Source organism: Anthonomus grandis, chromosome 1 (genome assembly GCF_022605725.1).
Source record: "Anthonomus grandis grandis chromosome 1, icAntGran1.3, whole genome shotgun sequence".
NCBI lineage: Eukaryota > Metazoa > Arthropoda > Insecta > Coleoptera > Curculionidae > Anthonomus > Anthonomus grandis.
This window is the reverse complement of record NC_065546.1, coordinates 35,884,208-35,912,092: the sequence shown is the minus strand read 5'-3', so window position 1 is coordinate 35,912,092 and position 27,885 is coordinate 35,884,208. Positions and strand designations below refer to the sequence as shown.

Below are 27,885 nucleotides of genomic sequence, written 5' to 3'. Positions count from 1 at the left end.
AATATTTATTGTGAGACCGCTAACAAACGCTTAAAGCGCCTTATACGACGTCATGCCTTGATCGCTCGAATGAGATGTCTTAAAGACGCTTGTAGGCGCTTACCGCTAAAATATGGCTTAACGCATGGACAGGCTAATTGCTTAACGTTTGACGTCTGTTCCTGACAGAAAACATCTGTTATCTGTCAAGTTTACATTCTCAATCAGAATCGGCCTTTTGTTTTGCTGTTGTGGTTTATTTTGATTGAAATGTTCAAAAGCCTTGTAATTAATTCTCAATAGAAAATTAATGAGTTACGTTTAAATAGCGCCTACAGAAGGTTACAATTTTCAACTAGAAATGCCGTCGCTTTTGCAACAAATCCCCAATTTTAACATAAAGGTAAGTTCTCCAACTATATTTAGGTCCCTTTTTCACCAAACCCTTTGTCAACTTTTAGGTGGTGTTTTTTGCCCACTTTATGATCATGTCCATGAGCTCTATGGGCATGTGGGCCACAAACGCCTATTTATTTTACAATAGCATATTCATCTTTTTACTTTTATGGAGTATATTTCACAGTCAGCTTCAAGAGCCTCTGCAACTGGTAACTCAGGAAACTGTTAAAAAAAGTGATTATTATAAAAAATTGAATATTTCAGGCTATTCTCATAAATGGGGCCTCAATAATACTGGACATTTTACTGCTAATAATGCAATTCCCTGGAAATGATCAAAGTGAGTATGAAAATTGATAAACAAATGATTGATTTGATACTAAACGGGTTTTAGGGGCTGCAGCAAAATTTTCAGCAGCAATAGCCGTGTTGCATTTGTTGGTTAGGCCTTTTACTACCTTTATTTTAATCAGGAACTTAGAAGAGAGGGGTGGAAATAGCGGTAAGTATATCATATATCTTGAAATTCTATAGTTCTGGTCAAAGCTTTGTTAATTAGATTAGTATTGTGTTCCAGTATGCTATCATTTATCATATCTTATAGGATGTATTTCAAATATGTTTGCTGAGACAAGAGCAGAGTCTTATGAGGATATTGACAGATCAGCTGTGCCCCCATCTTCTACTTCTGCAGGTTATGGTTTTGCTAATGCACAACCCATTTAATTTCTAGGCTAGGGTTAATCTGAGTTATAAGTTCCCTTGAACTTTAGATTGAATCGTCATTCCGTGGGTATACTGCGAAAACTGACCAAGTCAAGCCATCATAGTTTGTAAATAAATCAATTTAAAGGTTTGCAGTTTTTTTCAGGATTTAGAGTTTATAGATAAAGCAAAATATTTGTTCTTTTTTCTGTTTAATATTATAATATGAATTTCATAAATTAATTTAGTACTTAGTATTGTTGTTATCTTTAATAAATTTGAAAAAAATATTGACTTGGTCACTTTTGGATGTAGCAATTTCTCCATTTCGCAATGATGGTCAACAACAAATTAATTTCGTCTAGCAATAAAACATAAAAAAATGCTTTGTTTTAAATTTATTGAAAAATATAAATTTAAATACATTTAAAAGAAACATGTAATTCTTATTGAAGAAGAAAAATATAAAAAATAGAGCAATATTTAAAAAGAACTAATCGGAATCTGAAAACGCTGATGGCTCCGGAGCGACATATTTTTTTCCGCTATCTGATGGTATCGGATGGTATGATAGTAAAAATATGAAATATTTTTGTCCTTTTAGTCCTAAACACCTACGTCTCTCAAGAATTGCATAACACTTGTTATTACATATTATATACAAGTATAAAAACTAACTATCCTACATTAGAAAACAGTGGCAAAATCTTGGTAATGGTTATGAACATACTTATTGCATTCCCTGCTAAATTTTGATTTATTTTTTAATTTTTTTAATGTGCAAGGCAGAAGATTATAGGTTTTTGGTGCTAAGTATACAAAGAATTTTAAATTTATATTTTTTAAACTGCTAGGAATGTATAAATCACCTCTAGCCCTTGATCTTGTATTATGGATATGATTTATATGGTTTCTTATGTGAGTTTTAAAATGAATATATGTACATATTGTTGTAATGTATAATGTCCTTATATTAGTTGCTTGTTCTGTAAAAAGTTGATTTGTAGGGAAAAGCCTTGATTTGTTAAAAATAGTCTTTAAGATATATTTATGGACAATAGTTAATTTATATAAAGCATTGTTATATAATCCTCCCCATACTAAAATACCATATCTTAAAATTGACTCAGTGAGTGATTTATAAATTATAATAAGTTCCTTAATATTTAGAAACGTTCTAAGTATATAAAATTTATAAATCAATTTTTTTAGTTTATTTACCAGATAATCTGCATGTACATGCCATTTAAGATTCTGGTCCACATATATCCCGAGATACTTAGTATGAGCTGTTTCCTTGATCTGATTATATCTATTAATAGAAAACTGAGAAATATTGGGTCTATTTGCTGCAGTTAGTGAAAAGGCAATGTAGTTGGTTTTGGTGACATTTAGACTTAGCTTAAATGTTTCCAGCCAATTTTTTACTTGATTAAGGCCTTCTATGGCATACTGCTTTATTTGATCCCAGTCTGTACCATTAAAAAGTAATGCTGTGTCGTCTGCGTATGAAATAATTTCTCCATTATTAAGTTTTGTTTTAAGGAGAGAGTTTAAGTAAATTATAAACAGAACCGGGCCTAACATTGTGCCTTGCGGGACTCCTATCTGTATTACCTCTTCTTTGCTTAAAGTATTATTTATTTTAACAACTTGTTGTCTATTTTTTAAGTAATTCTTCATTAGAGTTATTGCAGTACCTCTTACCCCATAATGTTCCAAAACTTCAAACAGTTTGTTATGTGGAACAGTATCAAATGCCTTAGCGAGATCTATGAAAACACCAAGGCACTTTCTGCTCTGGTTAAGATTATTAGTGACTGCTGAAGTGAGTTTGTGTAATGCATCGGAAGTACTACAACCAGGTAAAAACCCATATTGATTTTCAGCCAAAATGTTATTAGTGACAAAGAAGCTCAATAATCTGTCTTTCAGACTTTTTTCAAATATTTTTGCGAAGCAAGTTATTAAGCTTATCGGCCGGTAATTACTGACAACATTTTTGGGTCCTGATTTATGAATCGGAGTGACAACTGTTAACCTAAAGCTTGAAGGTATATGTCCAGTCTTATAGATTTGATTTATGATGTGAATAAGTGGCTCTAGAATTTCTATGTGTGTTTGTTTAATCAGATTAGCCGATATACCATCAAAACCTGGGGAACTTTTATTTTTAAGGTTGTTAATGTGTTTTATTAGTTCATTATGGGTAATAGGTGTCAAATATATAGATTGTGTAATAGGGTTCTCCAGGCTATGTGGGTTGTGAGGTTGTGAGATTTTTTCTGCCATCTGAATACCAATATTTGTGTAATATTGATTACAAAAGTCAGCCATTTGATGTTCATCTTGGAAGTTTTCCCCATTTTCATTTTTTATTTTAATGTGAAGTTTTTCTGTCTGTTTTTGATTCGTTGCATCTCTTATTACTTAATACACTTTCTTCATATTATCTTTATTTTTATTAATCTCATTTCTATAATAATTTCTTTTTTGAATTGATATAATTTTATTTAAATGGTTTCTATAATTTTTATATTCATTTTCTAGTTCTACATTATAATTTTTTAATAGTTTTCGTTTTAGTTTGTCCCTATGTTTGATTGAGGCTATTATACCATTGGTAATCCATTTTTTAATTTTTCTGTATTTCTTGTAATATAAAGAGTGGCTTTCGGAGCTTTTTATATCCTTTGTATAGATTTCAAAAAAAGTGCTCATTGCTTGGTCAGGATTGTCTATTTCTTTTATTAACGTCCAGTCTTGTTCATTTAACATTCTTTTAAGATTATGTATGTCTATTGATTTTTTATTAGATTCTGTTTTTTGGGTGACAGCTCGGAAACTTTTATCTTTAAAGGCAACATTTATCATTACTGGAAAATGATCTGTTAGACAGCTATCTAAAACAAATGATTTAAACTCTGCGGAAGAAATATTTTTACATTTTAAGAAAATGTGATCTAAATTAGTTTTGGTGTCTGGTCGTGTAATTGAATTTATATAAGATAAATAGCCCGATTGTGACATTACAGTTGAATACTTAATAACATTATTATCTTCAAGATTTAATAGATCTATATTAACGTCCCCAGTAAATATTTCTAGTTGTTGATTATTGTTATTTAAACTTAAGAATTCTTCCAAATCCTGAATAAAAAGATCTTTTGAAATAGGAGGTGGCTTATACACGGCTGTAACTCCCACAGTAATATCCTTGATATGACATACTACTCTAGCCAAAGTGACTTGAGATTTCGGCAATATTACTGTGGAGAACACCGGGTCCAATTCAGGTTTTATCACAATTATGATTCCATCATTTTTATTGTATTTGCCTTCATTATAGAATGTTTCATAACCCCTTATATTAAAGTCGTCCTTCGAGGATACTTGAAAAGTTTCACTTAATACAATTATGTCTGTAAAGCCTAAATTAAAATTTTCTAACAATAGAATTAAATTGTCGAAATTTTTTCTTACACTTTTAATATTTACATGTACCAAATTAAAAATACTTGCATTTACATTTACTTCATTATGCAACATACTGCTATCCACCGTTTTAGTTAAGATATTGTCATCTTCATCCATTTTGTTCAGAAGGTCTTCTTGATTAATTACAACCATTATTCTCCATAGTCAATCTTTTTCTTTGTGCTTTCAAGAAAATATTTTGTTGATGGACAATTGCTATCTAGGGCTGTATGTTCAACATTGTGGTTTAAATTATATTTTCTGTTTGCTGAGATGCAGTTATAACATTTGTGTTGAACACTTTTACATGTTTTTGTTTCGTGCTCACCCGCGCAGGTTCCACATGCTGTATTATTATTACAAACATTGCTTTTGTGATTGTATCCTTGGCATTTATAACATCTTGTAAATGGAACATCGTCATACACAGCACAACGATTCCATCCAATACAGGCCATTCCTGAGCCAATAAACTTCCAGTAGGCCTCCGGTTCACACTCCAGGAAAATAATTGAGAACTTTTTTTGTTCGTTCCTTTTGATGTAAGTTACTGTAAATTCATCATTTTGCATTATCCAATGATTTTGACGTCTTATTTTGTCTTCAATGATTTCTGGTGTTCCGTCCCCTGTGTATCCAACAATTTTAACTTGTGGCCTTTTCTTCTTCGGTATGTTAGCCTCCACTGTGTGTCCTAATTTTGTTTCAATTGCTTTTTTCAGTGATCCTATTTCCTCTTTTGTGTTGCATTTAACAATTATATTTCCATTTTTTGTGCTATTAATATTTTTCACTCCTATTTTCAGATCATTAGGATTTATTTTTTCTTGGATTAGTTTTAGCGTTTTTTTAGAGTCTAAACCACTTTTGGATTTCATAATTAATGTAGGAAATTGAGATGGTTTATTTCCCATTATTGTTTGGCTCCTTTTTGCAATATCAGAATAGGTATTTTGTTGTTTCTTGTTAATATTGATTTCTTTTCTAAGTTCAGTTACTTCACTTTTTAGGTTTACTAGTTCATTTTTCATTTCTTTCATCAAATTAAACATTTCTGGAGTTTTTCCTAAAACTTCCTTGCACTTAAAGCATAACAGCACTAAAACTCTTCTTTGCAATGGCATACATTTTATTTCCGAAGACGATAAGTTCGTACATTTTTTGTGTATTTTTGCCGCACAAAGATCGCAAATATACACTTGATCATTGTCCACTATAGCACTGTGCATAGAGTCTGCCTCCATGTATGAATGACCAGACTCTAAGAAATTATGTTGTATAACACTTAAGTTACTATTTTGTACAAAATGTACAATAAACCTAAATAAGGCCGCAATAAACTGATTTCTATTTTGACCTCTGCAGGTATCAGAAAACAAACTTATTTCCGTAATATTTTGTGGCAAATTTTGTATGAATGTAAGCAGACATGTTCCTATTTCTGAACTACCTCGTTGGCCATTAGTTTCGGTCCATGCATAACAGTAGGCTTTTTTTGTTGCTGCCTCATATATTATGAAGTTATATGCACATAGTTTCCTGCTGTAATACATAAGTGAAACATCTGAAGACGGTATTTGTAAAACGCTTTGTAAATCAAATGTAACGCTTACAAAATTATCGTCGTTCAGAGCGCGTTCTTTATCTCAGTTTTTTGTTGCATTAGCTTCATCCCGTCTTTGAATATGAGACTCATAATTTTTCTTTAAATCAGCTGATTTTGTAGCCTGGTAGCTGGTACATATCAGGCATTGATCTTTTTTAGGCTTGAAAAAGGATAAATTAAACTCTGTTCCAAATATCCGCCGGTAAGTTATTTGGGAGGCATACTCCTTTTGGGCATTTTTAAATTCTTCAGCGTACAAAGCGTACATTTTGGCTATTGATAAATTAGAATCTAAATACTTTCGTTTAGTTGTTGCTCTACAATAATGAGAGGCCATGGTTGGAAAACTTTGTATGTGAGCTTTTATTGCTTCAATGATTTCTGGTTTTGTCTTATTAGCTGGTGTTCTTCGACCACGTTTGTCATCGGTAACAAATATGCCTGATTCATTTACCCCAGAAAAAGCTTTGTCTACTGGTTCATGACTAATACATAAAGTACGTAAAAAGAATGTTTTACAGACCCGAACTTTTGTGCCTTCCTTTAAAAAATAATAGAATCTGCTACTAGTTTTTTGAGCACCTGTTCCTGATCGAACTCTTCTACAAGCAGGTTCCTTCCTTACTTGTAACATAACAAAGAATAAAGTCTTTTTGTCTTTTGTAGTCAAGAGCCCAAAATTGTGAGCATAAATTGTTCCTCAACTCATCACTAAAATTTAAGGAGCATTTAAATTTACAGGAGTCGCAATTAACTAATCTAGGTTTCTTTGCTGGCTTCACTGTGCCCTTTTTAGATTTATAAGGCAAACTTGACATTTTATTTTTTTTTGGCAATATTCCTTTTCCACTGAGAAGGATCACTTTTCTTCCAGCGACAGCTACGCTTTGAAGCGGCAGGTGTGTCAGTTTTCGAAGACGATTTTCCATTTGACATGTTTTCGTGGTCACTAGGTATGTAATTATCACTGCTGCCAGAAGAAAAATCTAAATCGCTTTCAGATGTATTTTCCTTTACTGAGCATGTAGGTAGGTCGTTTTGAATGTGCCTAATTATAATGAAAATTTAAATTAAAAGGGAAATTTATTTCTTGAAAAAGATTTTACCTTCAACAACACTATTTACTATGAATGCAGGATCGTCATTGTAATTTTCATTTGTGGTTGCCACAGGTAAAACACATACTTTTTGTGTCTCTGAGATTAACGAAGCGGGTTCTGAAAACGAGAAAAATACTAATAAGAACCGCTATTTGATCACCGTTATATTATTCTGCTCTTTAAAGAAAACAAAATCAGATAAACTTTAATCGAACATAACCTCAAACTCGTTTTCAGCAAATTAATTTAATTAAAATACTCTTACTTACCATTATTTTCCTGTGTAACTCATTTTAAAACAGACTAAACTATTAATTTTTTCCTGCACGTGAATGACTACCGAATATAAACAAACAATGCTTACATGAAATAATGACCAAGTCGTAATAATCAATTTTCTCTTAAAGATATTAACATTTCTAGTTACATAGAAAAGTGAATAAGTCAACTTGATCAGTTATTCTTGAAAATAATTTGGTTGTCATGACTTGTACATTTTAATGTTATGCGTGTGGCATATCTAGGTTTTTAATTTAGACTTGGTCACTTTTACCAGGTATTCGGCAACTGCTTATGACTTAGTTGGAATTATTACCTTAAAATTGTTAAAAATTCGACTTGGTCACTTTTCGCAGTATACCCACGATTTGTTTAATATGATTATTAACTAAAAAGCAGATATTCTTAATCAACTATGTATCTCAAATCTATAGGAATCTTTTTAATTATATACTCTTTATTGGATTATATATGTTAATAATATTTTAGGTTTTATTATTGAAATGTAAATATAAATGTGAAGAATTGTATAGTATAATATTTATTTATATGATAATATGATAAATTAATTATAATCTTTTTAAAGGTGACATTAAATCATATGTGGTTTTCCTTTGTACTGTTGTTTGTTTAATCGCTTTGTACCTTATTGAATGACATTAATTGTGCAACTATTAGCAAAAGGTTCCTAAATTATTGATATGGTAAAAAAAGAAAAACTAGGGTAATAACTCATCAAAAGTTATTCACTAATATATAGTGCACATAATTGAGTCAGCCATGGAAGGTATCAGTGAACCTATAAAACCTCTAGCATGTGTAGAAAACTACAACATTAAATGTAAGAACATAACAGGTACAAACAAACTAATATTGGATATTGGAGCTGCAGAAAACAAAGAGAATGTTTTTTTTGTTGGTAAACTTAAGGCAGAAACAACAGTTCACCAGTTGGAGTTGAAAGGCATTGCAGTAAAAGTCTTGGCATGTGAAATGCTGGTTAACAAATTTAAAAATTATTGGACTCAAACAACTGACCAGTCAATGTAAATTTGAATCCTTTTAGGTTGGCACCACGCCCAAAACAATGGATATAATATTAGAACACATTTTCAGAGCCGGTAGTGGAGGAGAAGCAGGTACTAGATTAGGATGATCACCAGAATGTCCTATCTCTCATGCATTTAAATATACAGTGCCTGTCAAATAAATATTTGGAGATTGACCACTGCCTCACTCAATACCCATATGTCAAGATGTAAGAAACTTACAAGCTCTTAAAAAAATGTCAGTTGAACAAGTATGTGAAATTTCTTCCTGTTATTGTAAATCACTAAATTTAGCCATGGTTAGTATCTATCGATCTAGTGAATTTAGGAACATAGAAAGTTTTTTTAAATATTATGAACAATGTTCTAGATTTTGTACTAAAAATTAACCAAAAATTTATATTATTGTAGCTGGTGTAATATAGTGCTATATGCATTTTAATAATAGTCAGATGATAATATGCTTCAAGTAGTTCAGCTTTTTGTGTCCTTTGGGCTATATAAGCAAGTTCGTAAATGCACACATATTAGAGGTAATTGCTTAGATAATATATTTACTAATCTTAATTATATTGAAATAGGGGTAGAGTGTTTGGGTTATTCTGAATTTGAAAGCCTACTTCCAAATTCATCCCTCTCAACAAGAAAATTTTTTTTAAAAGACTACTGTAACAGTAAATATTAAATATTTGTTTCCAAAGAATCATGGATTGATATTATAATATATACTGAAAAACGAATGAACTTCAGCAGCAAATAAATATGCGATTTCTTCAATATTTTTTACAATTTAAAAAAAAAAAAAAAAAAAAACATATTAAAAAAAAAATTACCAAAATAAGTATAAAAATGAAAAATGAAAATGCTTAACATTCTATGACTGAAAATGCTTAACATTCTATTCTACTTAAACAGACTATCTATATACATACTAGAAAGACTCTGCATCACCTATTTACTTAATACCTTCTATAATGGACATTAAACTGTCAACAAAAATATCGAACCGTTCATGTAAATCATTATTAATATAATTTTTACACATTATATTAATATTAGTCCTAGCGGGATTTACATAAAATAATCTAAAATGCAGCGAAAATTTAATCCAGCCAAAAGGGTGGGACAGTCAATCTTGTTATGAATAAGGTTATATAAGAATTTTATGGAAAGAATTTCTCTTCTTTTTACTAAGGGTATAATATTAAATTTATTTAAGTATAATTGACTATCCAAACCTCTGGCTGGAAAGACACCTTCCTCTCTAAACCAGAGATCCTTCATAAACTTGCGCTGAATGCGCTCAATATCATCTATCAGGTAAGTATAAATTGGGTACCAAATTAGAGATCCGTATTCTATTTTTGAGCGTATGTAAGTGAAAAAAAGTAGTTTTAAAGTATTAATATTTTCAAAGTGCCGACAGTTTCGATAAACAAAACCCAACAATTTGGCAGAGTCAGAAACTATTTTTGCTATATGCTTAGCGAAACTTAATTTTGCATCATAAGTAATTCCCAGATCAATCGCCTCATCCACTCTGGCCAACACAACATTATTTGCTCTATAGTCAAAATTGATCGGCAACAGTTTTCTAGAAAATGAGAGAATAGAGCATTTATTAACATTTAAATATAGTCTATTGACATTGCACCAATTCTCTACTTTCTTAAGATTTACCTGAAGGAATTCGCAATCGTCTTCAGTATCTATTTTTGTGAATAATTTTATATCATCCGCAAACAGTAAACTCTGACAAGACAGTAAATTGGCAAGATCGTTTATAAATAATAAAAAGAAAAGCGGGCCCAAGTTAGATCCTTGCGGAACTCCCGAGCACACTTCATATATAGGAGACTTAAAGCCTTCATATTCAACAAACTGTTTACGACCTCGTAAGTAAGATTTTATCAAAGCAACTAAATCCGTAGAAAAACAGTCTTCCATTTATCGGGAAATACTGTTGAAGATAAGATAAGATTAAATATGTGGGCAATAGGCCCTGATAAAGCGCGAATACAATCTTTAACGACAAGACTTGGTACTCCATCGGTACCGGAGATCAACTTACTTTTTAGTTTATTAGAGGCGGTGACAATTTCATCTTCCGAAAAATTATAAGAGCAATTTAGAGAGTTGTTAATAGTCTGGCTCGATTCAATACCAACATTAATACTAGATGGGTCCGACTCAATATATATGCTTTGAAAGAAAGTTCCAAATGCATCAACAATTTGCTGTGGATCTTTTATTGTACGATCCTGAAACAGCATTACTCCGGGAATACGCGAAATTCCTTTCTTATTCTGCACATAGTTCCAAAACTCGGAGGAGTCTACATTAATTCGATTTTCAGCTGTTCGAGAAAATTCTAAAAAAGCAATCCTAATTTGTTCTTTAATATTGCTTCGAACTATTTTAAACTGACTTTCATAATAATGAGTTCTGTATTTTGTAAATTCGTCTCTGTCAAGCCGATAATGTCCATTTCCGCAAATTTCAAGCAAACTTCATTGTAAAACGGAATCACTTTTGAATTTAAACCGCGAATATTTTAATAATAAAAATCTATAGCGTCGGGATGGGAAATCAGGTGTAGCTGTTCAGATGAATCTACGAGTGGTTTCTGGAACCTCTTGTTAGGCGAAAATTTTTATCTTTTTGTTGAATTGTGTTTGAGAAGCGACGAGATGGATGTTGCATATACCTCCACTTCTTCACATATACTTCCTTAGGCCAATTCTCAGCTTTAGTAATTACGCTGAGATATTCGTTAGGTACAACGATCTTAAAGCAATTCGATGTTCCACTTGTTCTGAGCTTAACAATTGTGATAAAGGCATCTTCTGCCCCAGGCACGATATCTTTAAGATGTGCTTTTAAAATATCATCTGATACGGTGTAATTTAGGTTGGATACATGAAGAGCAGTTGTTGGTTTTGCCGCAGTGAGCAAAGAATTAACATTAACAATATTATCAGGCTCAGCACAACCCACAACTATATCCTTAGTGGAGGGTAAAATATTACCAGGAGTTGTTTTATATATATTACGTTCCGAAGCTTTAGAACTGGACTGCATGCCTACTTTACTTATTAACTCTTTAGACTCTAGATTGCAAACAAGTAGTTGCACAAGTTCAGTGTTTCCTTTATGGCTCGAACAACCGAGTCCAACTTTGCTGTCATCTGCTCACTGTGGGTATTTAAATGAGCCTCAAGTTCACACCTTACATTATTCTGAGCCAAGTGATTCGTAGGATGATTGAATTTCAGACTATCAAGTTTCTGCTGAATGCCATTGACTTTTATTTCAAAGTCTGAGGTATCCAGTTTTAATTTCATCTGGGATTTACTATCTTTAATAACTTGCTCCAGAGACGTTAGCTTTTTGCTAACATCATTTATTTTTTTGGTATCTATATTAGATTCGATCTTCGCGATTCTGGAATTTAAAGCAGCAATCTCAGCATTCATTGACTGTACTAACTGTAGTGTATTTGGTAATTTTTTCACTCTCGTGATACAGTCGAGACACAATTAATGCAAAAGGGTCCGAGATTGACTGGGGATAACCGTAACCTCCTGCGCTTGCGCATTGCTGCAGTTAGTGCAGATTACGCGATGGCAAATATCGCATGGAAAGCCAAAAAGACGTTGTTTTTCCTCCTTAAATACACATTCCTTATCGCATTTATAACATCGGTTATTATTTGACATCTTGCTACGCAGGGGATGGGAGTTAAGTAAAAAAGTCACAATCAGGCAATAGCGCACCTCTATCGAGTTGGGTAAGCCTGGCGCCACTGGTTTAGTTTGTAGTTTCGTAGTTTGTAAAAGTCAGTAAGCGACGTAGCAAACGTCGATGTCAAAATCGGTGACTGGAACAGGCAACAAGGTAGGAAACTTCGGTTAACAAAAAAAAACTTACAACAATGTTCAGTGAGTAAAACTAAAATGGACTGAAGAAAAAGAAAAAAAAGGATAATTATAACTCCAAAAGATCATACATCCATTTGATCAATATAGACACGTTTCGGAAATGACAAACTCGATTATCACGATAAATTTCACTAGAATCGACCGCCTAAAAAAGTAAACAACACGTGAAGCAGATATACGTCACTGCGATGATTTAAACATCCTTGTGTTAGTTTTTAAGTGAATCTTTGCATAATTTACTAGTACGTCTTATACCCGGTTTACATGCAGCTCACTTCCACGGCAGTGAGCAGGGAAGTAGACAGGGAAGTTGGCAACGCGAGTATGTAAACACGTCGCTCGCGCTGCCGCTGCCTATGCCTGCCACTGCCCACTGCCGCTGCCGTACGCTCCCTTCGGTGGCGGTTTTTTGGACGGAAGTCAAAGGATAGACAGCACGAGCAGCAACGTCGTGTTTACATGATGCATGTGAATTACGCGAGGAACTAGGGGATTCACAGCATTTTGTCTGTTTTGTTCAGTTACTCAGTTGCATGGAGTCAAACAATGGTTGCGACCTGCTATTTACATTGTTTGAAGGGTGGAAAGCAGGTTTTTTGACAGGTGACCAAAATAAATTATGTCTGACGCCAACTATAATATAATGTATTACATATTTAAAATAAATAAACATGTTTCTAAATTAAATGTATTTGTTTATTGCTTACCTTAATTTGGTCCTTTAAAATTGAATTAATTGCTCCACAAACTTGAGGTACAATCAGCGAAATTGCTGCCGTTGAAACTTTAAATAAATAATGTAAACTTTTGTAACTGTCCCCAGTGGCCAAATATCGCAATGTTATTGCCAAGCGAATTTTTGGTAGTTATTGGAACCCTTATTTTAGTTTCTCTTTTGATCATGGGCTCAATTTTATTAAGCAGAAAAAAAAATTCTCTCGATTCCTCACATGTCAGATCATTAAAAAAGTTATTCATACTTGTTCTGTAAAAAAACTGGAGTTAATTTTTTCATTAGGGGAGTAAAAAATTAGTTACAACGTTCTATTACGATGAATCGCTGTCATCCACCATCGTCTTTTTCGACGTCGACGTTTCTTTTCCATAGCATATCTTAACACATTTAAATAATTCTGTACATTTAAAACGCAAAGCGATGTCGCCACAAAAACATCTTCATCCTCCATACTGCCGCAGAATAATGCGCACAAATAATTCGGGTAGTGGCAGGTAGATGCGAGCTGCATGTAAATAGTTACTTGCTTATTTACTTTGAATTAAAATCTACCTGGAATTATTTGGGGCATGAAGTGGGCAGCCCAAGTAGCAGCGGCAGTGGCTGCATGTAAACCGGGTATTATACCCGGTTGCGTTATCGCGTTGCCAACTTCCCTGTCTACTTCCCTGCTCACTGCCGTGGAAGTGAGCTGCATGTAAACCGGGTATTATATTTTGATTATTTGACTTGTCTGAATACTATGTACTCTTGAGATTAATAAAGCTATTATTATTATTATTGCTCACTGAATTCACATCACGAACTTAATAAAATATATCTGGACTGCTAAGGCCGGTCGCACACTGCACGCGTTTTCGTACGAAGTTTACTCGTGCGAACTGCGAATACGTACGTACACGCCCGAACGATCCCAACCTTTCAAGTATTATGACAGCGCGCAGACTGGATCCGAATTAATTATTAATAATTAATTAATTAATCGTACGTATCCGTACGTCTAATTCCGACGTCCGAAGTCAATCCAAACTTGTTGGGATTTTTCGTACGTTTATAAAATAAAATATACATATAGACATGGATGTAGAAAAACTAATTAACTTGGTTTACAATCACAAATGTTTAATACGGCTATTAATAATTAACAGTTTTAATGATTAAGTTAATTATATTAGTTTAATTTTTAGTTTATTTATATTATAATTATTTCTTTAAGTGTTACGAGCAAAATAATTTTTAAGTGCATCCCTGATGTTGTGGGCTCTCGTTATGGTTCTAATATCTCCTGCAGTCATGAATCTGTTTTTAATTTTATTTTGTGGCAGTGGTGTCCATAGGCAAATCATAAAAACCTTCCTTATCAATTATAACGTTATGAAGTAAACATATACATTTTATTATGACATCAGCACGATCGGGATTTAGTTCAATTGCTTTTAATAATAATCTCCATTTGCTGCTCAGAATACCAAAGGCACACTCAACAACTTGCCTTGCATTTGTTAAGCGTTTGTTAAATATTTCTTCTTCCGGTCCCAAATTTCTTTGGGGATAGGGACGCATGAGATCTGTCTTTAACGGGTAAGCTTCATCACCAACTAAGAAGTGAGGCAAAGCTATGTTAGTGCCTGGTAATACTTTTTCCTGGCTTGCGTTGACAGCACCATTTTCCAATTGTCTTGAGAGATTTGAATGAGAGAATATTCCACCGTCACTCTCTTTGCCATAGGCTCCCGCATCTATAGTAATAAATCTGTAGTTTGCATTTACAACAGATTGCAATAAAATTGAGAAAAATGATTTATAATTACGGAACATGTTGCCAGAGTGCGCTGGCGCGTTTATCCGTATATGTTTACCGTCAATGCTCCCAGAACAATTAGGAAACCTCCATTTTGTCCAAAAATCATTAGATATATTAACCATATTTTCATTTGATGGAAACTTCATATGAATTTCGGAAAGATTTTCCCAAATAACGTTACAAGTTTCATGTACAATACAACCAACAGTATTGTCTGAAATTCTAAATGAATATCCAAGAGTCTTGAAAGATGAACCTGTCGCTAGGTACCTGTAATAAAAGACAAATTTTATTTTATTTTTCAGTTGATGAGCTAAAAAAGAAATGGCGAGGTCTACGAGATACTTTTGGGAAGGAGCTCAAAAAAGTCAGCAACAAAAAATCTGCCCAAGCAAGTACTTCAGATCCGGATTCCAAATGGCCATTTTTTCAGCTTCTGCTATTTCTTCGAAGTACAATGTGTAAAAGGGAGCTTAAAAGTAGCGTGCCAGAGACTTGTAACAGTTCTAGATTGTGAAGATAATTCAAATACAAGTAGCAGTTATATGCTTTCGCCGTCAATCCGTGGTCAATCTTCGGAACCAAGTAGCGAACAAATTCCAAAGAAGAGTTTTAAATCTCCAATTAGAAAAAAAATTAAAATACGTCAGGCAGATGAAATCGATACAAGACTATTACAGATTAAAGAAGAAAAGTTAAAGTGCTTTCAAGAGACTGCAAATGATCCTGATGCCCAATTTTTTATGAGCCTTCTGCCGTTTTTAAAAGATATCCTCAATCATCGCAAATTAATGGTAAGATCAAAATTGCAATAAGTTCTTATAGACGAACAAAATGCTGTACCTCCTGTGGTAGTGCTTGATCAATCTAGTGACTCGACCCAGTTTAATGTTGATCTTAGTATGTCACAAAATAATTCAGCACAAGGACTATCGCAAGAATATATTTGTCCACAATTCTCAACAGGTGCTCTCCCTCAGTATGCAATTTAATCCAAATACCAGTAATTAATATAATATGTAAGTTATGTTTTGAATAAAGAAGTATGAATAAAAGAACTATATTTTACTGCCTTACCTCAAAGTTACAATCAATCGTTCTTCAGGTGATATTGTGTCGCGAAAATTACTGTATTTAGTCACCTTAGGTCTGATATTGTTCAGAATATATTCAAAAGTTTCTTTCTTCATACGTGTGTAACCATGATACAGTAATTGGTCATTAGATAAGTCTTCCATAATATGATGAAATTCACCGAATTCCTCTCTTTTCAAATATATTTCACGCACTCACTCGGTTCTTCGATAGTGACGACGACTCCGCAGTCTCCGAATTAGAAGAGAATTATTTTGAAGGTATAAGTTCATTACGCTACAAATTCCAAACAAAACAAATAAAAAGTAAGAGGTTTTAATGAATACAATGTCACCGAAACACTGCTTACGCTTATCTTATTTGACGGAGAGAAACGTATTCAGTGTGCGCACTTAATTCGTACGTAAACGTACGATACAAATTCGTATCCAATGTGCGACCGGCCTAATGCATTTTATAGTGGTTGTGTCCTTTTGATGTTGGTCACTCTGAACATTTTTAGTGTTGCCAACAAAAAATATATGAAATAACGGTAATGAAGTTGACGACGCTGACGTTTGACGTGTGAGTATAGCGGATTGCCTAGTTTTTGGCGATTTGTAAACAACTCTTGGGTATATCGTCTGCAACAGGCGATATAGCTTCCTCCTTATTTAATACGTGGATAATGTATCACCAGCCTTATTTAAACGTATTTGGTTCACTGTGTCTCAAAACCTAATTATTGTGAATTGTCTGTCTGTGTTTACGATAGAATAATACATAAACCGATTCTAAGCGGTCTATCGGTAATTACCGTTCCTAAATGGTATTAACCAAACACGTCCAAGCGGTTATAGTTATAACCGTGTTGAGATACGTGACGTCACCAATTAGCCCTTTATACGTCATCAATTTGGAACAGTAATTACCCACGTCCGGAGCTGTTTTCTAAACGTCAAATGTCAAAAATATTGAAATTAATGCGGGAAAAAATTCAAATTATTTCCTTTTTAAAGATGACACAAAATTTATTATTATTTTGGCTAATAAGTTTTCTTTTTTGATATTTATGTTTAAGAACTAATTACATATAACGTTACTGGCGTCTGGGGTATTATTTACAAACAAACAAAGTGATGACAGCGACAGCTGACAAGTTACGAAGTTATTCCAACCAAACACGTCCAAGCGGACACGATTGGTTATGTTACAAAGGGACTGTTCAAGGTCAACAAAGGGCTTAATCGCGGTTAAAACCGATAGATCGCTTGGAATCGGTTATACAGGGTGTCTCACGACGAATAGACGCGATCGATATTTTGGAAACTAATTTTTCAAAAATTTTAAAAATTTGGCAACATGGCAAAGTCGATGGGGGCCACACAACTAAAAGGTTTTTACAGTTGTGACGTTTCTGGTTATACCGGAAGTAGGTGTCAACTTCGTTATTTTAAATGGAACACCCTGTATATTTTTACATTTTTGGCTTCCACGTGAAATTCTAGGTATAATTATATATTTTGTGTTTATGTTATGTGTTTATGTTATTTTGTGTTATATATTTTGTGTTTAATGTCCTATACCTAAGTGTAACCGTTTTTGGACATATTTTTAATTTTATGTGAAAAACTATGTTTATAAGCCCTAACAAAATTAGCGATTACTCCCTTTTAGTAGCCTTTATTTATTGGTTAGTTTTAGTTTTATTTTAAAGGAAGGACCACTTTAAAAGACTATTTTAAAATTTGGCTAAAAAGTAGATACAGGAGGGTCAAAAACTAGCCTTAAAAATTAAAATGAAAAAATCATTAAAAGTCAATTTTTTTAAATGGAAACTCCCTATTTTTATAATTTTTTCATAAACACAATTAAAGATATGGTTAACTTTATATAAGGTTATTTAGTCCAAAAATTGATAGTTTCCGAAATATTGGCAGTTTAAATTTGGCCTAATATTAAAAGCCGCATAGAAGCACGGGTCAAGGATTGTTGATTAGTTGGCCATGACGGTTGTCATAGTAACCGCTAGAAGCGGCAGTAAGATAATGGATTATAACAGAAATGTCAGTATTGCTCGTAATTTCGTATTTATTTAAAAACCAATATGTCGGAGCGTTTAAATTATACACTCGAAGATTACTTAAATTTGTTTATTATCTATGGAGAATGTAAGAAAGTCTTAGCGAGAACATGCCAAATATTTGCCGATAGATTCCCAGAAAAACAGAAACCATCATGTTGCGCTGTTAGGCGAATAATAGAAAATTTTACATATTTTGGTAGAGTAACAAGTTATTTTAACAAATGTTCAAAATTTCCTCCTTGAACTTCTAAACATTTTTCACATCTGCGAATTAGCTCTTCATGGGTTGCCGCTCTAATTGAATCTGGAGATAAACTTTCAAATGCTTGTCTAACCCTTTCCATACAATCCTGCTGCGTTGTTAATGGATTGAAATCAACAATATTCTTTATTCTTCCCCAAATAAAATAATCTAAAGCAGTTAAATCCGAAGAACGAGGAGGCCACAAAATAGGTCCGTTATTAGCAATCCGCTTTTCATTAAATGATGCGTCTAAGAATCTCATTACAGGATGGGTTCTGTGAGGTGGTGCGCCATCATGTTGGTAACAAGTGTTTCGGTGTTTTGCCAATGGTAAATTCATTTAATATTCTGTATCCAAGCCCTCTAGAATATTTAAATATCCTTCTTCTGTAAAAATTGATACAGAATTAAAAATTTACGTAATATGCATTAAATTTATAAGTGACTTGCCATTTAAGTTTTCTTCGTAAAAGTGTAATTTAATGATCCGATCATTTCTGATAGCACAAAAAAACATTAAACTGCCACACTTCTTGATAATTTTGTGATCTCACAGCATGAGGATTTAAATCACTCCAAACATGGGAATTATGTCTGTTAAAAATACCATTTTTTTTGAAAATTTTACCTCATCAGTCCAAATTACGTCATCCAAAAACTGAGGATTTTTCTGTATCATTGTTAAGATAAATTCACAAAACTGGATTCTTTTGGGCAAATCTGTTTCTTTAAGATGCTGAAAATATTAATTTTTTAAAATTTTTGTATTATTCGCCTAACAGCGCAACATAATGGTTTCTGTTTTTCTGGGAATCTATCGGCAAATATTTGGCATGTTCTCGCTAAGACTTTCTTACATTCTCCATAGATAATAAACAAATTTAAGTAATCTTCGTGTGTATAATTTAAACGCTCCGACATAATGGTTTTTAAAAAAATACGAAATTAGAAGCAATACTGACATTTCTGTTATAATCTATTATCTTACTGCTGCTTCTAGCGGTTACTATGACAACCGTCATGGCAAACTAATCAACAATTCTTGACCCGTGTTTCTATGCGGCTTTTAATATTAGGCCAAATTTAAACTGCCAATATTTCGGAAACTATCCATTTTTGGACTAAATAACCTTATATAAAGTTAACCATATCTTTAATTGTGTTTATGAAAAAATTATAAAAATAGGGAGTTTCCATTTAAAAAAATTGACTTTTAATGATTTTTTCATTTTAATTTTTAAGGCTAGTTTTTGACCCCCCCCCTATATCTTCTTTTTAGCCAAATTTTAAAATAGTCTTTTAAAGTAGTGGTCCTTCCTTTAAAATAAAACTAAAACTAACCAATAAATAAAGGCTACTAAAAGGGAGTAATCGCTAATTTTGTTAGGGCTTATAAACAAAGTTTTTCACAAAATTAAAAATATGTCAAAAACGGTTACACTTAAGTATAGGACATTATACACAAAATATACCTAGAATTTCACGTGGAAGCCAAAAATATAAAAATATATAGGGTGTTCCATTTAAAATAACGAAGTTGACACCTACTTCCGGTATAACCGGAAACGTCACAACTGTCAAAATATTTTATTTGTGTGGCCCCCATCGACTGTGCTATGTTGCCAAATTTTCAAAATTTTTGAAAAATTAGTTTCCGAAATATCGATCGCGTCTATTCGTCGTGAGACACCCTGTATATAGAGTTGTTTATTTTTACTATATAAACCCTTGCTTTACAAACCCTCATAAAATCATATATATTTTCAAAAACAAAAAAATCACAGATCTAACACAACTTTCTTAAAGTCTTAACTAAATGTAACTTTCTATTTTGTATTTGTAAAAATAACCTCTCAAAAACTTTAATTGTTTTGTTTCCCTACAATTGACACAACTGAAATTTGTCAGAGTGACCAACATCGAAAGGACACAATTACGCAAAATGCCGGCCTCTTAGTAGTGGTCATTTACTTTTGGCTTCTCCCATACATTAGTAAAAAAAGCCAGACGATTGATTTGTTGCTACACGTCAATCAATCAATATTGACTTAATAAAGTGGGAGCGTCATCTGTCGCGGGATATCGAAACCTAAAGCTGCCGAAAAGTCCCGGACGAGGTCGCCACACGCGCGAAAATTAGTCAATAAAACATTCTCCGTTTGACAATAACAAATTTTTTGTTTATGCCGTGTGAAAAATTGCCTAAAATTTACGATTCGGATGCATTACTTGTACAATTAAACGCGTTTTTCAATTTCGTAAAATCGCGATTGAGGCGGACGCGCGTTGGTTCGACCATTTACCTCAGGTTATTGTCCCTGGGTTTTTTCCCTGGTTTTATCTCTCTGGTCAAAACCTTTGTTTTCCCTGTGGCTTTCCTACTATCTTTTTTAGTGATATTATGTGTTTCCTGTGAATATTGAGTGAACAGACTTGTCTCAGTGGTAAGTAAGAGACCCTTTGAACTTTTTATTGTTTTCCTTTGTTCCTTTTCCAAGTCTAATAAGAATATCAGCCTATTTTCTCTCATGGAGGGCTACATTTTGTAGACGTCTATTTTTAGCTTAGATTATCTGAGTTAATTTATCCATGTTATCCAATTATCAGGCTTTAAATACTGGGAATAACATAAACATGATTTATACAGTGAAAAAAATAATTTGTGTCTTATGAGATATATGCTTGCATTGTAAGCTTTGTTTATTTATATATTAGGTGTTTTAATAATAATAATAATAATAAGCCTTTATTTCCAACAGGCAACTTGCCCAATGACAGGAAACAGTTGCAAAACAATGAAAAATATAGTTAAAAAAAACACACACACAAACAAACCTAAAAGAATGAAAAGAAAAGAAAAAAAGTAATGTAAAGTCACAATCTCAATAGTTATCCAAAAAATTAGAACAAATAACTATTAATATGATATAAAAACACAATTATAAAAGTTTAACAAGATAATCACATATTCAACAAAATTAAATTAAATTAACTGCAATATACCTACTAACTATAACTTAAACACATGCATATTAATCCCAAGAGTAATGATCCACCAAGCTATCGACAATCACATGAACCGGAGAGAAATGTATATTGCACATGTGACAAATCCGATTAAATATAGTGCATATTGTATATAGTGGTGATTTCAACAGGATGTTAGTATGAGGCCTTGGCAGAAAGAATGTTAGGGGATGTCTAGCATTAAGCCTAGGCACCATGAAATGTACACCAGAAAGAAGTACAGGACTATCAATGAATCCATTCAGTAACCCATGCAGGAACTTTACAGAGAAGATCATTCTTCTGAGATGTAATGGATGTAGATTGAAGCGTTCCAATAGTTGCCGATGATCAAACCCTCTTACCGGATATATGCCATCCTGCCTGAAGGCCAAAAACTTAGCAAATCTACTGTAGATGTATTTAGACAGTTCTGAAGAAAAACACAATCCTCCAAACCATATACATTTAAATATAGCTTCAAATCATCGGCAAAAGCCAGCCTATGGCAAGTGAGTGACTCAATCAAGTCATTTATAAAAAAACTAAACAGGAGCGGCCCAGATTCGAGCCCTGTGGCACACCCGACGTTACGTTAAAAAGTTTCGATTTAAAGCCCTCATATTCAACATACTGGGATCTACCAATTAAGTAGGAATGAAATAAATTAAATAATCTCCCTGAAAAACCATACCGAGTTAATTTATGCAGCAAAAATAGTGATCTATCCGATCAAAGGCTTTTTGAAAGTCAGTATAAATAACATCGACTTGAGTATTAACATCAAGTGATTTACAGATGTGGCTAGACAGACAGGATAAGTTAGTAACACAAGATCACCCGCTAAAAAATCCATGCTGGTCTACAGAGATGAGTTCTTTTGCGTGACTAAATAGCGACCGATTCAGGATAATTTCGAAAATTTTTGAGAAGTTACAGAGTAATGAGATTGGCCTGTAGTTCACGATTTGATCAGAGTCCCCAGCTTTTAAAATTGGTATTATTTTAGCAGTCTTCCAAATTTCAGGAATTTGTTCTGTTGACAGTATTAAGTTGAAAATGTAGGTCAGTGGATCAGCTAGGACACCAATGCAATCTTTAACCAAGAAGCTAGGTACACCGTCTACACCAGATGTTAACTTATTTTTGAGTTTTTTACTAGCCAAAATAATCTGGGAAGCATCAACGTTGGAAATGTCAAAGTGGGGCACATTATCAGACGTCGACGAATGGTTAATGAAATTTGATTGTATAAATGCCTCACTAAGGAACAGTGCAAAAGCATCAATTATGTCTTGTGGGTCTTTAACTACCACATCATCAGGTAGCCTCATCATACCAGGAATCCTGGTGCCAGCCTTCTTAGAACCAATAAAATTCCAAAAGCTAGATGGGTCCAAAGAAATATTCCTTTCAGTGTTTGATATATACAACTTATATTCATTGCGTATTTGTAGTTTGATAAGGCGTCTAAGAGAATGGAATTTATTTTGAAAGAATGGAGAATTGTACATTTTAAAGTCCTTGAAAGCCATTTCTTTCCTATAAATGTTTTTAATCAATTCTCGAGAATAATAATTTGGAAATCTTCTTTTACGTTGCTGCTTAAGAGGAATGTGTGAGGCAAATATGCCATTCAATATATCATATAGGGCTCCACATGCATCATTAACATTAGAGGATAAATACACAGTAGACCAGTCAGCTTCAAGGATCGAGTCATAAAGGAGGTGGAAGTTGGCCTTTCTAAAATTAAAAGAATGAGATAAGTTTTTATTAAGCTGAAAATTATGGACACGTTGACCTGAGACAGTAAAGTCAATTTCCAGTGCAGGGTGATGCAAATCCTCCAAGACAAAGGCACGTCGCTACGCGAAACAGTACAGGTGAAGTTAGATAAAACAAGATCCAATAGTCTGTTATTATAGTTTAGGATGTGATTACACTGAACAATATTAAAAGTGTTAGCAAAATTATTCACAGCAATAGACTTTTGACTAACATGATTACCTGTAGGTGAATTAATAGAGAAATCAGACACGTTAAAATCGCCCACTATTATTACATTATGGTTTAGCTTTGATATTAAAAGTGTAAACTGATCCAGAAATTGCTCGAAAATTACAGATGTGATAGATGGTGGGATGTACAAAACAATCATGTAAAATATCTGTAACCTAATAGTAAATTTACAGCCAACAACATCGATAGAGGGCGCAATACTGTTGCAAAAATCAGACAAACTAATTTTTTCAGACACAATATTTTTAGAAACTCCACAGAGAACTCCGCCACCACGTGTGGCAATAACGGATTCAAATTTTCGGTCCGACCGGTAAACATCATGTCTTTGGAAATATTTCATCACTAGATATCTCTGACCTCAACCATGTCTCGGTGATGCATATATGGTGTGAAAATCCTGAGCAATGGCGGCAAGAAAAAAAGTCTCGGTTTTAGTGTTAAGACCACGAACATTTTGATAAAAATAAGTTAAGTGGGCATCACTAGCATGTGGAAATAAAGGCGAATCTAGTTTTTTTGCTACAATTCTGGGGGATCCATTGATGTATCTTATATAAAGATTATTTTCTCCTTCCTCTTTGCGTCGCATTAACTCCGATTTGGCTGCCTTAAGCTCATTGCGCTGCCGAGGCGTCATGACCGTCTCGATGAAGAATTTACCGACAGTCTTCAATTTGTTCTTCAAAACAAGCTTAACATCGACTGTACTATCAAGGATCACCCTAAAATGTACCTAAAATGTATGACCATAACATACTTTTGTGTATGTTATGGTCTGATGATGCTCTAGTCGAGCGAAACATGTAATCTTTGCCGTTTTATTAAAGGTATTTGTGATGCTGTAGATTTGATGTGTTTACCTTTTATAAAAGTATATTATGCTAATATATTCTTTCTAAATGAGTGGCACAACTTTAACGCAAAAATGGTTCTATTTCAATGGTCATATCAAGGAAAAGTCGTATTAACTTAGTGGCATAAGTGTTAAACTGAAAAATTAGCTTCGAAATGTTCCACATCTCTGTGATCCTCTCAGCCCTTTCAAATTACCTTAGTACCTATATTAATTAACGATGGTTTGTTGAATTCTGTCTATTATACAAGGCTACCATGAGGTTTATTCAAAAGACACATTTTCTTATTTTAGAGTTTATACTAAGGTAAATAAAGCATGAATAGAAGAATTCCAGGAACAAATAAAATATTTTCTGTATTTAAAAGACCTATAATATATTTAAGAGCCTTTACTATGTACCAAGATCATAAAATCACTACTGGACAAACTTTTTCAATTCTTAGGGTTCAAGAATTAATGTTCTGTTACCCTTTTTACTAACTTCAATTCAATAAACCAATTGAGGATAAATGGAAAGACCTTGATGGATGATATTCCCAATCTCTGTACTATTATTAGTTAATATAATTTTACATTTTTTAGGCCCATACCAACTTATTTCCACCGAAGAGTGGAACTTGGATGGGGCTTGACTTGCCCCAAGTTTCTTGCACTGGCTCCCACTTCAACCACCACCATTACCCCATTAAATCAAGACGGTAAGTGTTTTTCTAGTATTTAGACAGTTAAGAAGAGAATGTAACTTTGATCTGCTAGTCATATTTCAAATTATAGTAGGTACTTACATAAGTTTCCTGATTTGTTCTGTTTAAAATTGGACTAATAACAGACCTTATTGGCGTGAGTCATGCGATTGAGTATCTTGGGAGAGACTAGAGCAGATTTACCTTGAAATCTTACTTTTAACCCAGGGCTAACCTGCTTCTATATGATTACAAATATCGATTTGCTATATTATGGTAACGAGCCGTTATAACGTAATTAAGTTGGAAATATATCTACTTTTGAATAACTTACTAATAGTTGAAACAAAAAACTAGGAAAGACCTACTTATTCTAATTACATTGTTGTTATCAAAACAGATGTTAGAGAATAAAATCCCAATGCGACGGGTTTATTGTACGGCATTACTTATCGCTTTAGCTCATTTAAACTGAAATTGTTACTATTAAACATGAAGCCGATCGACAGATTGCAATTTATGATTTTACAGCTTGCAGTGTTTGCGTTTGCCATATGGCGTCCCGTTCTACGGGACATTTTTGGTTGATTAGAAATACGGGATTTTTTGAGGATTTTAGTGGATATATGAAAGTTCAAACAAGTTCAAACAATTTAATTACAATCTGTTGGTATTTCTAAGATACGCAAGATGTGGCGACATCTACTAGTTACTTATCTAATGACAGTAAAGTAGAATTTTTACAGTTTACTATCTTAACACTTGTGTTGTTCTAGATCAACTACTATTACAGGTTACAGGCTACTGCTCAGGCTTATTTTTAATCTGCAAAAAATATAATGGAAATTGCATGGTATTGCTAAGATATACAGGAGGGAGCGACATCTATTAGATAGTAATCCAATGACAAGAAATTAGATTTTTGCAGTTTACTATTTTTACACTAATGTACTATATCAAGCAGTATTACAGATATGCCAATGCTATGAAATTTTTTGCTTCATTAGTATACAAACTGCTCAAGAGAGTACCCAAATCTTTTAAATGATTTTGAAGTAAAATTTCTTTACTCATGCTTCTGTTGTGGAGTGAGCGGTAGAATGCGTAACGAAAGCGTTACGAAAAGTGTCACCGGGCAACGCCAACGGTTGTTGGGAAGGAGATATGAGTTAGTGGAGATACTTTGTTTTTACGTTTTTAAGTAAAATTATGGTGTTTTCAATTAAAACATTCAACTTTTTTTTTGTTTAAATTTATAATCAGGCTTGAAAAAATTTAATTAGAATCGACTGCCTGCACTTAACACATTTGTTGTGCTTCATTAAGGGTAAGAGGGATGAAGTAACTACCAGTTTAATTCTAAAATAAAAGTTTTTATTACTTTATTAATTACTAGCTAAGTACATAATTATTGTTTAACTAAAAATGACTTAAGATTAGTAATATAACTTAAGATTAGTCATCAGATTTTGTTTCAATTAGTCTAGCAGAATAACCTGTTTGCGGAATTCCATTTATAAAAGAAGCATAATCATCGGGTATTATTTTATGTTTTAATAGAGAAATTAAATCGGATTTCTTTTTTTGAGACACTGGAAGTCTAGAACTATATTTTGATTTTAATTCTACATATTTCCAGGTTTTCCTTTTTCCAGGCTTGCCTTTTTGAGTTATATCAATTTCTAGAAATTGTTCATCCGAAAGGGCATATTTATAGAATATGGTAGATGGTTTTTCCTTTTGGAACTGAAACCATTTTACATGCAGCCAGTTGACTTTTTCATTATTGGTGTTATGTGTGGTATTTGCAACAATATCGGACACCAATTGTTGTAGATCAAAAAAGTCATTAAATTCTAAAATATTGATATTGTATGGACGAGGCTTAATCCTTGCCATTGAAATTAAAAAAGCCCATTCACGGGTTGAATAGCCTTTTTTGTGTTTCTGTGCCCTTTCTATAGTGGCGTGCATCGAATCAGCCTCAAGGTAGGAATGCCCAGACTCCATAAATTTTAGATCAATTATTTTAAGGTTCTCGATTTTGTTTACTGCGTAAAGCATTGCTGCGGCCACATGTTTGTTACGATTTTGGCTGCCAGCAGTATCGGAAAATGATGCTACATAAGTTACTGATTTCGGTAAATTAAAAAGGTATTTAAGAAGGCCAGTTCCTATCCCTGTGCTTCCCTTATTTCCATGAGTCTCATCCCAAATGAAACAATGGCCATCAGAATTAGATCCATCAAAAATGGTAAAGTTGTAAACATTGAGTTTGTGTTTGTAGAAAATTTGGTTGTCTCCGGCAAGTGGAACAGAAAGAATAGCTTGCCAGTCAAATGTAATGACCCTAAATGATTTACCTTTTTCTTGTATTGCCTTTTTTTGGTCTGCAGAGTGCAGCTTTCATGTCCAAGGCTTCCTTTTGGCGTTTTTTATGTTTATCATGATCTTCTTGTAAGTCTGCTTTATCCTATGCACTATTAGGTATAAGCATTGCATTGAAAACACTGGTCTTTCTTTGGAAGGTAAAATGCCAGTGTAGGTTCATATTCATGGAAAATTTTTTGATAAACAAACCGGGAAACTGGTTTCTGATCTTTTTCCATGCGATAATTTAAGTACATTCTATACATTATGGAAATGTTCATTTCCGAAGAAAGATAGTGCTTTGTAGAATCACGCATACAATAATGGGACTCAATCCTGGGAAAACTATCGATATGATTTTTAACAAGCTGCTTTATTTCTTCGGATGTATTGTTGGGTGGAATGGTATCTCTTCTTCTATCATACCCAGTAAACACACCAGAACTGCTCATGTGCTCGGCACAAG

The 27,885-nt window shown here is 33.3% G+C and overlaps 2 protein-coding genes across 3 annotated transcripts in view; both read left to right on the top strand.

The window, feature by feature from the left end:
• The first annotated feature begins 172 nt into the window (after positions 1-172).
• LOC126737834 (type-1 angiotensin II receptor-associated protein) lies at positions 173-5,217 on the top strand. Of its 2 annotated transcripts, none has more exons than XM_050442903.1 (5): positions 173-382; positions 441-587; positions 643-718; positions 782-880; positions 983-5,217. In XM_050442903.1, exons 1-5 carry the CDS (start codon positions 341-343, stop codon positions 1,102-1,104), a joined length of 486 nt encoding a protein of 161 aa, XP_050298860.1. In that variant the 5' UTR covers positions 173-340; the 3' UTR covers positions 1,105-5,217. The 2 variants fall into 2 exon arrangements, with proteins under 2 accessions (XP_050298860.1, XP_050298852.1); XM_050442895.1 differs by having other exon boundaries at positions 175-382; positions 773-880.
• A 15,417-nt stretch (positions 5,218-20,634) lies between these two features.
• Positions 20,635-27,885, top strand: part of LOC126743052 (serine/threonine-protein kinase tricornered) — a 221,520-nt gene continuing 214,269 nt past the window's right edge. The window contains exons 1-2 of the mRNA XM_050450018.1: positions 20,635-20,923; positions 24,949-25,064. The gene's annotated coding sequence lies outside the window, so the exon portion shown is untranslated. The remainder of the gene's footprint in view (positions 20,924-24,948; positions 25,065-27,885) is intronic.

What these genes read in the sequence shown, in the direction of transcription:
- LOC126737834 (XM_050442895.1), top strand. Translation starts at nt 341, where the DNA reads ATGCCGTCGCTTTTGCAACAAATCCCCAATTTTAACATAAAG. An exon ending in TCCCCAATTTTAACATAAAG is followed by an intron (nt 383 to 440) that starts GTAAGTTCTCCA and finishes GTCAACTTTTAG; the next exon opens with GTGGTGTTTTTTGCCCACTT. An exon ending in ATTCCCTGGAAATGATCAAA is followed by an intron (nt 719 to 772) that starts GTGAGTATGAAA and finishes AACGGGTTTTAG; the next exon opens with GGGCTGCAGCAAAATTTTCA.